At 43.5% G+C, this 12,508-nt stretch overlaps 2 protein-coding genes across 2 annotated transcripts in view; one reads left to right on the top strand and one right to left on the bottom strand.

Moving 5' to 3' along the window:
* aven (apoptosis, caspase activation inhibitor) overlaps positions 1-8,022 on the bottom strand; it is a 37,156-nt gene extending 29,134 nt beyond the window's left edge. The window contains exons 1-2 of the mRNA XM_084001278.1: positions 7,785-8,022; positions 5,914-6,085 (exon numbers count right to left, since the gene is read on the bottom strand). Of these exons, the coding sequence (XP_083857404.1) occupies positions 5,914-6,085; positions 7,785-7,991 (379 nt within the window). The 5' untranslated portion in view covers positions 7,992-8,022. The remainder of the gene's footprint in view (positions 1-5,913; positions 6,086-7,784) is intronic.
* An 820-nt stretch (positions 8,023-8,842) lies between these two features.
* Positions 8,843-10,381, top strand: chrm5b (cholinergic receptor, muscarinic 5b; the record flags this gene model as incomplete). The annotated part of the gene is made up of 1 exon (XM_084000391.1): positions 8,843-10,381. The coding sequence occupies one exon, from the start codon at positions 8,843-8,845 to the stop codon at positions 10,379-10,381; it is 1,539 nt and encodes a 512-aa protein (XP_083856517.1).
* Positions 10,382-12,508: the final 2,127 nt, after the last annotated feature.

Genomic DNA, 12,508 nt, shown 5'->3' with positions numbered 1-12,508 from the left:
ACTCCCAGTCGTGGTAAACAAGTTTTTTTTTTGTCCTTGGAGACCACCGTCACTTTGCCGACTGAATGAGTGAGTGCGAGTGAGCGCTGAAATCTAGAATCTGAACGCTAGGTGACACGGTTTTCCTCCCATATTACACACTGGACCTTTAAGTAGCTGATAGCTCTACTTGGGTCTTGATAATAATGAATGAATTAAAGCCCCTCAGTCGTCCCATAGTTACGTTTTGTTGCTAGCATGGACTGTCTGTAGAGGTTGCTAGGCGACATCTAGTGGCCATAGTGAATATTACAGTAGCCGAGAAAAATATATGCTGACAAGGTGTTGATGGATGAGTTGACAAAAACACAGAAAAATGATAGTACATGAGTGCAAACCAGCAGTTTAACGTCGAAAAAACATAAAAAGTAAAATAAAATTTTAAAAAAGCTAACCACGTTTTTGTATTGTAACCATGACAACAAAGATTATCCAATGTTCAGGAAGTGCTTAGTTTAATCAAAACCACAAATCACTTTTCCTAAACCAGATCAAGTCATTTTAGAGCCAAGGCTACACCAAATCAAGACACCATGACCTCTATTTTAGTAACCACGTCAACAATCGGTATGCCACCACAGTACAGTTGTGTGTTTACAATGGTAGCCATGACAACCTAGGTCTGATTAGCTACACGCGCTGCCATAGGAGCTACAGGGGAAAAATCTCACCCTGTGGGTCATTTCAGTGCATTTAAAAATAAACCTATGATACATTTAAAAATTACCTACCATATATCAAGTATTATATTTAAAAATATAACCTGGATTATAGATTTAAAAATGACTTAAAAGGACCTGAATATTTTCTGGTATGCACAATGTTAGAAGAAGAAGCTGAGTGATGTAACAGGTCTGTGACAGGACTAACTCACCGAATCATAAACAAGTAAAAACATAAATAAAAAGAGCATATATAACAGTAAAATATCATTTAAATTCTTTCCAGGTCTTTCGTATGCCATATATTATTAATAAAACAGGGAAACTCACTTATCTGAGCATGATCACTGTTCCATTAATACCAGGCTGATGTGTTAGTGTAAGGCCTCAGATCCAACACTAGATTATGTTTTATATTTATACACCAGAGGAGTTTGGTGGAGACAGTTTACACAGTGAAGTGCTCCACTACCTGCAGCAGTGTGTTATGAAACCTACTCAGTCATGATGAGGAGACACTGGGTGAGAGAGGGAAACCAGGTGAAGCCACAGTTGTGCTTCCTACATCGAGGCGCTGCATGATAAATGCCTCCAGGGTTGGAACTGCATCAAGATCAGATCCACAATCACCTTTTTTGGCCAACTCGCCTGACACATGGTTGTTTGTAGCCTGCTTCAACTCCAGCGTTCAGCAGCGTGTTCTCCTCACTGCACTGGGTGAAGAAAGCTGATAATTTACAAAGACAGCACACTGAGCAAATGTAAGTAAGAGGTAGAAAAGAGTTACAGGACAGGACACTATAGGATTTAACCTGTTGATGTGCAGGATGTACTTTTGTTTTAGTCCACCTAGTGGAGTGGTTCTCAACTCTCCACTTTTTCTCAAAATTGAACCACTTTTTTTTCAGAAATATTAGACTTTTTCCCCAGAAATTTCTTGAAATTTTCCCAAAAATTCATGCCAACGGCAGTAATTTGAACTTACACTGACTAATAACGTTATTCAGGCTCTGAAATATTTGTTCATTTCATGTGTATTTCTGGTGTTTGTTTCAAAGTTTTGTCCAATGAGGGTCCGTAAAAAAGGTTTGAGAAGCACTGACCAAGAGGACAGTTTCATTTTCTACAGAAAAAGAGGATATCAACCAAAGCTTTTATTAATTATAGTAGAAAATACTTATTTACTAATAAATAACATCCACAAATTTAACTACGTACTATCAAAATGATTGTTGTGGATTAATTTTCTCTTTGATCGATATGTAGCTTAGCAGGGTTTGATCAAGGCCTAGGAACCACCTGGTCGTCTTCAAGCTGCTCTGACGGCAGCAACAATAAGGTTATATGTGCATAAAGCAGAATAATTGAAAAATATCCCTTTGAGGTAGATTTGAACACAAAAAATGTGTGCTCCATCATAAACTAAACTAATAATCTGTTGTTGTTCTTTTTTTAATATGAACAAACCTGAGGTCAAACAAAATCTCGAATGGGACTTTTTTTTTTACTTAGTTCCAACACAGTGAAATAAGACGCTCTCCTCCCTGGCTGCGCTGTAGCACTGTGCCCCAACCTGCCCGGTGTCGTCCTCATTATCAGAAACCTGTGAAGGCGTCAGAAACATGTGGAGAAAAAAAAACTACAGGCTGCCTAAACTGACCAACTCCAGTCCTGCACAGAACGAGTCAGATCTTCTCCTCAGCTCCGACATCTCGGGAGTTTTGAGGAGGTGCAGATCAGCTCTGTCAGGGTTGACAGACGCAGCGAGAACCCAGTTTGAGAGTGACATAAATGCAGAGGACAGCCTTCAACTCCAACTCCCAAACCACAAGGGGTCTGTGTATGTGTGTGTGTGTTGCTACTGTGCTTACAAATAGATGACACAAATAAAGTCTGAGGAGAAAAAGAGACAAATATGCCACGAAAGTCTGAGCGCAGACAGAGAGAGTTTCAGGTCAGAAGAGGTTTCGTTTCTTGTCAGTTTCCTCAGTCTGTTGATAACTGGAGAAGTTGTTAAAATCGCTGCTCGCTGAAAACTGAATAAACTTAAATAGGTCGGTAAAGTAGAGCGTCAAGTACGGACACATTAAAAGGCTCAAACAGAGAGAGGCAAGTGGGGTGGGGTCTCGCCCTCTGCCCCCTGTCGCTGCTTCTTTCTCAGTTCAGGGTCAGTCCTTCGTCGACGCGCTGCTGAGAGAGAGTGAACATTAGGATTTACTGAGATTTAGAAAAGTGAAACAGACTTGTTGATCTTCTTTTGTTGGCGTCTTTCCAAGGCTGAAGTTTATTGTCTCATGATGTGAGGCAGCACGGCTCAGAGTCGACATCGAGCAAAACTGGACTAAATTCTGATTAATCTTCGATCATCTTTATTCAACAACATCTGATGTGTGCAATGCTGTGGTTTGAACACATCGCTGTTACTGTGTGAGTTTGTAATGGCGGCGTGTTTACCTCCGCCTACAACGTCTCAGCCCACAGAGGCCGGTGAAGCCGCATCGCCCTCTTCTAAAATCCGGTGGAGTCTCTCCTTAACAACTGCTACAAAGCCGAGGGCGACAGCGAATTCAAAACACACACACACACACCAGTAACTCTGGCTAAATTACTGCACATGTGGGAGCTGCTAAAATGAGACCGTCTGCTTCCCAGTTTGTCACATCATAAAAAATGCAGGCGGCACAGTTGACAGACTTGGGGACTAACACTAACACTCTGCCTTATTTAACTCAACCTGCAGAGAGACACGAGCTTGAACGTGCCGGTCGGACACGGAGGCTGTTTTCTCTCTGAATCTGAGTCCTGTGCTGTGTTTGAAGCGATCCTAATAAGACGCGCTGAGCTCTCTACCTCCTGCTCCTCTGGGGGGGGGGAGGAGAGAGGAAGTATCAACAGACACGGGGATGAGGCTGCAGAAAGGCCCAGGGGGCAAAACACTGACCACTGAGGCTGAAATGTGCAAACAAAGACAAACAAGGATCGTGTATGCAGCCATCCGACAGCAGTGTCCATACAGAGCAATTACAGTCCCTGAAGACGGCAGACGTTTCCTCTTAACTAATTAGGATGAAGACGCAGACTTCAGAAAAGCACAATCAGTCTCAGTGGAGAATTTGACACGCAGTGAAAGCCACTAATACACAAATTAAAAGTCAACACAAAAACATGATACTCCTGTGTAAACGCTGTAATCCAGTGATTATTGGTAAAGTGAATATCTAGTTGTGCAAAGTGACGCCACATGGTGGAGCAGCAAATAAAAACATAGCACATGTGCTGCTGCGACACATTAGTCATACACACCAAATCAAACACTGTGGTTGAAATGACGACTGCAACATGTGACCGTGACGCCCATCCGGTCATCTGTGACAGGTTTAAGTCAACCTTTTCTTTTCTTGACTCTTACCTCACGGCGTGTACAGTATGTAGTCTTATCTGTCATAAACAAGAGATTACAGGTTACGGGGCGCGTTTGTGTCGGTGCTGCAGAGACGAGAGCTGGGACACTGGGTCTGAGGCTCTGATCTTGCAAAGTTGGTTTTCGGCCAAGAGACGCTATGTTGAAGGGAGAGAGAGCCTCCACTCTCACTTGTAACAAGTCACAAGTCGCAATTACTCTGAAGCTGCCTAATTAAAGCAGAAGTAAGCGATCCGGTCGTTTTGGCTAATGCTGCGTTCCAGGCAGGCTTTTGAAACCGTAAATTACAGCTTCAAGTCACAACTTACGACTTTGTAGCGTTCCAGGCAACCCACTCGTGTTTTTCCGACCTGTTTTACCTGTGAAAGTCACTATAACGGCCACTCGTAACTTCCGACCCGTGAACTCTACGAGTTGCCTTGAACGCACCATAACAGTCCTCTTCCCTACGTCACCACATTCACGGCGTTCCTTGGCTGCACACACAGCCCTGCATGCCGTTCTCTCTCCTCATTGGATAAAAACTGTAGGATACGATAAATGTTTTCTCCTCGGCTCAGAGCAGAGCAGAGTGACTGACAGACCCGTGTTTCGGTCCAAACACTCTATGTAAGTGATTGCTGTCGGAAGATATAACTATTTAAGACTTATATTAACACAAAAATATCGCTTACTTCTGCATTAAGGTAAAAATCTTGCATCATTCCTCTTTAAAACTCGTTGCTTTTCCCTTCTCATCATCATCATCATCATCTTCTTTGTAGCCAAGATGGCGACCGTTCAGGATCAGAAGTGTCCACTCAGTTTCCTGGGCCACTCTGACTGCACCACCTGGGTACTTACTGTGCACTGCATGTTGCCATAATTGCAACACAAATGCACTTCTGCGTTCAAAAACAATGGCCAGTGTGAGAATGGAAGTACGTAAACAGAGACGCAGCAACTAAGGGCGCACTCACACTAGGCAATCGTACCGTGCCCAAGCACGTTTGCCCCCTAAAGTCCGGATTCTATTGCTGGTGTGAGTGCAAGCGTTCCGTGCCTGAGCACGGTACACTTCCCTGGTCCGGCTCGGTTGGGAGAGGTGTGCTTGGGCACGGTACGCTTGGCCAGGAATGCGCACACGTAATGCGCTGCGGGCTCGTTCTCCACCACGTGTCTGCAACCACATGTAAACAACAGTCACTTAACGATTACGTCGCGCCGTAAACATCGCTAGTTAACGCCGCTTTGATTAAACTTCAAGATAACCATGACAACCGGTCTAAGCGCCGTTCTTTCTGCAGTCAGAGCGAATCCGCCGTGTTGGTATATCAACGTGATGACGTTTGTGTCAGAGGCAACCGTGCTTGAGCACGCTTGGGTTCGAGGTAGTGTGAGTGCGGGCCAGCGGGGGACAGGGGAGGGGGGGCATTCGGGCTTCAGCACGGTACGGATCAACTGGCCCTAGTGTGAGTGTGCCCTAAGTGTGAAATTGTCGCTTCAGCTTTTGGGAAAAATTTGGTTTTATTCATCGTGTTTACGGTGCCACTACACTGGATTTCAGTAAAATTATTCCTCCATGGTTATGTGCAAGTTGTTTTGTTCACTTTCCACCTGTGAAATAAACTCACTCATTCATGTAAACAAATCTAAGCCCAGATGAGTCAGCTCTAAAGAGTATCTAATTGTTTTGGAAAGCTCAGACGCCTGACTCGACTCCCGCTGAGAGCTGACAGGGCACGATGAGTGTGGTTCGCAAAAACAAACACAGACTCTGTCGGGTTTTTTCCGTGTCCGTATCTTTCTTACCTGCTGACTCCAGCAGGACGAGGTAATCCGTTCCCCTCTGAGTGGGCATGTCGTCATCGGGCTCCTGTCTCTCCGACGCCGCGTAACGATCCCAGTTTGACTCCAGTTTCCTCCTGGAGAAAACCTGCGTCCTTTCGTCTTCCTCCTGAACGTCGGCACCTTCATCTTGATGCTGAAATGGCGGGAAAACACAATGAGTATCACCCCACACTGTTTGTCCGTGATCTGTTCTTTGTCACACTAGTACACAGGGCTGGTCCAGTTGCACCTGAATTGCAGACTATGATGTAGTTAGACAGGTTGAAGGTGACTTTTAATAATTTAAAAGGAATATCAATGACAAGTCTGGCAATTTGCAAACTTCAAAAACCCTAGAAGTTGAATACTGCAGATATAAGGAGGGTTTTTTTGTAAGTGAAGGTTAATAACACCATTCTGCAGAAAAATAGCCTCTTCTTTTATTACAAGGACAAGGTTTCAACTTTCAGCTAATGTTCCTCCACAGTCCAGGTGATGAGACGGTGACAAAACAGCAGGTTTCAACCAACAGATGAGTCTGTCAACAGGAAAATAACTGGCATTAATTAATACAAAAAATAAAGGTGTGGATCATGATGAAGAGAAATAACAGATTCTCTAAAAAAAAAGTTTTGTATGTCTCATTTTGAGAAGTCTAAGCTGCAAGTACAATTCAAAGGGCTTTTTTTTGTAAAGAACCATTAACACCTGATGAACACTCCTGTCCATCATGACGGTGGCTGGCTACATCTAACAAAAAAAGTTTTTTTTTAAAAAGGTAAAAGTCGTGTCTCATTGACTGTGCGACAAAGAACAGATGACGGTGCCCAAATTGAACTTGTTAAAATCGTCTGAGTCACTGATTTCTTCCTGTTTTGTCACATAGCTGCCAAAAAAAAAAAAAAAAAACTCCTAATGATGATGTTGTCATGGAAACCTGCAGACTGACAAATGTGTCACTGTGGGTTTTGCTCAGCTTTTCCCGTCAGTGCCTTGTCAAAACTCACACACACACTTACACACACAGACAAAAATAACAAAACAATTCTCATTTGTCTCTTCCCCACCCAAAAAAAACCCAATATCATCAAGACCACATGGTAGCTATGGATGCACCAAAGGAGATTTTCATGATTGCAATCAAGAAGCCCCCATGAACCGAAGGAGATTTTTTTTCTTTCTTTTTTTTTTATGATTGCAATCAAAGAGCCCCTATTGTTCAACTTCTAATTTCTGTAGTTACCATGGCAGGAGCACATGGACTGACTGAACATCCCCGCTGGAAACAGGGAGATGAACCCTCTAGTGTCATATCCGAGGCACCACATTGTACAATGTGCTAACATTAAAGTGCTGTGGGAGACATTTCAAGAGGCCTGATGATCCTCCAGTGATGGTGTCACCCTGTTCAATCTCCCTCTGCCTCTGTAGGGAGATAATGGACTCTCATGGTTCCTATAATGTACAGTAGAGAACATGCAGCCTCATAAAGTTTAATGCAAAGTCATGAGCCAGGTTATGGTGGTGCAATAAGTTAGCTTTTAGAGGCATAACTTCATTTAAACAACATAACAATATATCAGGCTTTTTACAGCGCCTCTGCACAGTAGTTTGGTGATAATTACCTGCAACACCGGCTGATAATTACACTCTAATGAGCGGTAATTAGGGTGAATCAAACACCATGACGCACTAAGTTTTGTGTAACAGTTTGAAAAAGTGTCGAGGGGGGAAAAAAAACAACTAAATTCACTATATTTTCAACGCAGTTTGTCAAAGCGATATAATAACAGGAGGACCGAGTTTGGGGGTGCAAGTGCCGGGGGGGGGGGGGGTACCCAGTGCTCTCTCACCCGGTAATGGAGCTCTGCAGCCGGGGGGCCTCCTCCGCCGCGGCCCCGGCCCCGGTGGAAGTCTCTCTTGCCCCGGCCGCCGCGGTGCTGCCCTCCCCGGCCTCGGCCCCGGTGCTCCCCGCCGGAGCTGTCACCGTCGCTGTGTCCGCCTCGGCCGCCTCTCCTCCAGCCGCCTCCCCTGCCTCTGCTCGCCGGTCGACCCTCCATCGCTGTGCTGCTGTCCTGTCTACTCTGCTGCTGCTGCCGCGGCCGGACGAGTTAGAGTGTAACACATCACAGTGGCGGCAGTTTTAGACTGGGTGCAACATCGAAATGGGTCCGACGATTAAATGGTGTATGAGTGGTTCCGGCTTTGATTTCGACTGAAACACGGTGCATGTACAAACTTAGGTACCCAGATATGAAGTAAATGATAAGAATATAAACAATAATTCAACAGTTATAAAACAAAATATTAATTCACCTCCACTAATACACGTAAGCTACGCAATTACACCTAGGGATAAAAAGCACATACAATAAATACACAAATAACTAATTTATTTGTTGTACTTCAAAATATCAATATAAGAAGATATTACTAAGTATTAACAAATAAGAATTAGAATATGATTTAATGTTAGACTGTAAAAAGTATGTTAAAAAGCAGCAATACTTAATATTTTCTCCAGCATGTTTGTTGTTATGTTGTGATGAATTATATCACAGCCTGGAAATACCACTAAACTACCAACTGTTTTTCCAATGAATAAATAATTTTACATTATGTAACATATTGAAAATTAGACATGATGTTGCAGCTCACAAACATTTTCACCAAAACAAAAAAACAGTTAATTGCACTGAACTACTTCAGCCACAGCAGTAGGAGTAATATTTGAATGCATGTTTTATCCAGACGTTGTAAAAGTATGACAAATAATAATAATAATTCTGTGCAGTTTGTCTCATTGCTGTTTTTCTTTCCATTTCAGGAAACCTGCTGTTTGCACATGGAGCCACAGAGGGGCCCTTCATACTGACCTCAGACCAGTAGCACAGACAGATAACACGGCACCATGGATCCTCCAAACAGCACTTTTGGCAACACGTCACACGTCCACGTTGCTCCTCACAGCCTCTGGGAGGTTATAACCATCGCCACAGTGTCGGCCATCGTCAGCTTGATAACTATAGTCGGCAACGTGCTGGTGATGCTGTCCTTCAAGGTGAACAGCCAGCTGAAGACGGTAAACAACTACTACCTGCTGAGTTTGGCCTTCGCTGACCTCATCATAGGAGTGCTGTCCATGAACCTGTACACCACATACATACTGATGGGTTACTGGTCCCTGGGGAACTTAGCATGCGATCTCTGGCTCGCTGTGGATTATGTGGCCAGCAACGCTTCAGTTATGAACCTGCTTGTCATCAGCTTTGACAGATACTTCTCCATCACCAGGCCGCTGACTTACAGGGCAAAGAGGACTCCAAAGAGAGCTGCCATCATGATCGGCCTCGCGTGGCTGGTGTCTTTCGTCCTCTGGGCGCCACCCATTCTGTGCTGGCAGTACTTTGCAGGAGAGGTGGAGGAAGAGGAGAGAGATCAGTGTCAGATCCAGTTTTTAACTGAGCCTGTGATCACATTTGGGACAGCGATCGCTGCTTTCTACATCCCGGTGTCCGTTATGACTATTCTGTACTGTAGGATCTACAAGGAGACACAGAAACGCACCAAAGATCTGGCAGAGCTGCAGGGACTCACAAAAGAAAATGTTCCAGAGGGGAATAAACCACAGAAAACCATTATTCAGTCCTGTTTTCACTTCACCAGAGGCGAGAGGAGAGACCGGAGTCAGGCCTCCTGGTCCTCGTCTAACCAAAGTAACGCCACAAAGACAACCACTAGGTCGGACGACGCCTGGGCCAAAGCAGACCAGATAACTTCCTTTAACAGCTACACTTCGTCTGAGGAGGAGGAGCCTCATGTTTCAATAGATACCCCACAGGGATCTTTCAAAGAGCAAGGCAGTGGGCAGAGTAATAAGAACGGGCAGGCGACTGATTACACAGATGATCCGTATTTTTCCACTCCTCAGAAGAAGGCCAGTAAAAAGTGCATCTCTTATAAGTTCAAACCTGGGTCGAAGGGTAAAAACGGGAACCCTACACCTGCAACGCCCTGCCCCTCGGAGGCAGAGCAGCCCGTCAAAAACGCCTCCCCGTCCTCCTCCTCCACCACCTCCAAGCCCATGGACCCGGTGCTGAAGAACCAGATCACCAAGAGGAAGAGGATGGTGCTGGTGAAGGAGAAGAAGGCGGCCCAGACTCTGAGCGCCATCCTGCTGGCCTTCATCCTCACGTGGACGCCGTACAACATCATGGTGCTCATCTCCACCTTCTGCACCGAGTGCATCCCCACCTCCCTCTGGCACCTGGGCTACTGGCTGTGCTACGTCAACAGCACCATCAACCCCATGTGCTACGCGCTGTGCAACAAGACCTTCCAGAAGACGTTTCGCATGCTGCTGCTCTGCCAGTGGAGGAGGCGGAGGAGAGGAGAGGACAAGCTCTACTGGTGTGGACAAAACCCAAACGTCAACAATAAGATGACTTGATGATGAGGTCATCGCAGACTTTTGCCTATAACATTGTTGATATTTCCGGTGGTCGGTGGAATCGTCTTCAGCATGAAGAGCTGCATGTGATTTTTGTGTTATAGGATTTTTTTGTGTGTTGGTTGGTGGGAAATGTGTTGAGCCTGATGCAGCTCTTACACTGCTGCTCTAGATTATTACAGAAAAGAAGCTGCCAACACATCCGTACAGTGGTTAACGGTTACAGAGTGGGTTCAAAGGGAACCTGGGAAAGATGTGATGTTTGCCCACTCCTCATCTCGCCAGATCTTGACCAGGAAGAAGAACAATATGTGGATTTAAAGACGATATCTTTGGTTCTACTAATTTTTATCCTTTTTTTTTTTTAATTGTCCATCCTGAGTCCAACAACTTTCCAGGACTGTAAAGCTGCTGGTTATTGGTTGGTGTAATCAGCTCAGGGTCCAGAGCTTCAGTCCTCGTTCTGTGCACGAATGCATTTTAAAGATGAGCCCAGGCTATTTTTCTGATCTGTGAGACAAACATGTACAGAACAGAACAAACACATTAAACATAAATATGAGTCAGCAGGACGTGGCAAGGTTAGAAAAGAAAAAAACCCTTTCTTACAAATCTTTATTATGTTACAACCTGGCTGAATTTTTACACACAAGCCAATAGAAATTAATCTTTCCACGTTAAAGCTAAAACGACAGATATAAAAAGAAGTTTCCAGAGCAGCTGAATAATTTCATTTATCAGTCCACTCTCTGTGTTTTTTCAGTGCAAAGTTGTAGTGTAGAAACACTAATGCAATAATGTTTGTTTTGATCTGCATTCTCAAGTAGCTTCAAGAGTTTGTGTGCCTGCATGGTTATTTAATAGGCCAGTGAGCCAGCAAATCAAATGATCCATGCGTGCTTTTGTTACAGCATTAAAATTATTAACAAAACAAAAAAGAAAAGCGAAAACACATAGGACAGGTTATCAGTGACATTCCTGAGAAATCTATGTTCATTTGAAGGCAGCAAACTCACCACAGCCAAGCTCTCACACTGCAGCCATATGGTGTTGGAAAAGCTCACTGAATTTTGAGTTAAATCACAATCTGGCACCTTTGTTGTAAATTTGAGGATATTTAGTTCGTAAGCCTTTTTTGTGTGTTATTTTTTAGCTTTTACAAACAATAAAAAAACAACAACTCTAAAACATTCAGAATGAACACAGAAGGTTTCCAGAGTAGAAACTAATTGCCTGGACATCCTGGAGTATTTCCAGTGTGACCATTGCCACCATGATGGATGTCCATACACACTGAAACTGTCTGCACATTAAAGGTCACATGAGTATAATTTTGTTCCCTCCTGAGCTGTAGCCAAGTCTGTTTGCGCTCTGATATAATAAAGGGATCCTTATTCCTACAAATTTTGAGCATGAGTCACATGTAAGTCCTTAATTTCCTCCATATAAAGGCAGGAAACATATAATTGAGATCTCCATTCTCTCTAAATAACCCTATATAGAGTTGAAACCATGGTAAACATTTCAGCCTGGGTCTCATAAAACACATTTAGGGACCAAAAACATCAAGTGGATGAACTTTAAAATACTTTCTTTTTTTTGTGTGCACAGAACAGGACTGTTGACTTTGACCCCCCTTCAAACTCTTACACCTGATTACAGAGGCGTGTTACGTCTTAATGCACATATTGTAGAATAAAACCCCTTAAACCCCCACATCCTTTAAACCTCACCTAATCCTCCTTTATTCATATGCTCACTTGCACTGTATATAAAGGACATAATGTAGGATTACACATTCAAAAATAATTTAGAGTATACAGAACACATCATCATCTGACTCTTTTGGATTTTACACCTCACTAATGGTAAATGTAAATTGCTTAGTAATATATTATCAGTGTTTAGTGAATGTTTCTTCTTGTTTTCTTTTCTTTACTTGGCTCTTGCTATTGATATTTGATCAAGGGCTAATCTGTACATTTCTGTGCATTAGTTTCACAGTGGTAATAATATGACATGTGATCACACCTCTATTATTGTCAATATTCATATTACTGTAAAGAAGAAGACGCAGAAGAGAAAAAAAACCCAACTTGGACAAATGGTATTTAAAGCCTAAAAACC

Source organism: Trachurus trachurus (genome assembly GCF_905171665.1).
Source record: "Trachurus trachurus genome assembly, chromosome: 24".
Classification (NCBI taxonomy): domain Eukaryota; kingdom Metazoa; phylum Chordata; class Actinopteri; order Carangiformes; family Carangidae; genus Trachurus; species Trachurus trachurus.
The sequence above is the reverse complement of the archived record's forward strand: the minus strand, read 5'-3'. Positions and strand labels throughout refer to the sequence as shown.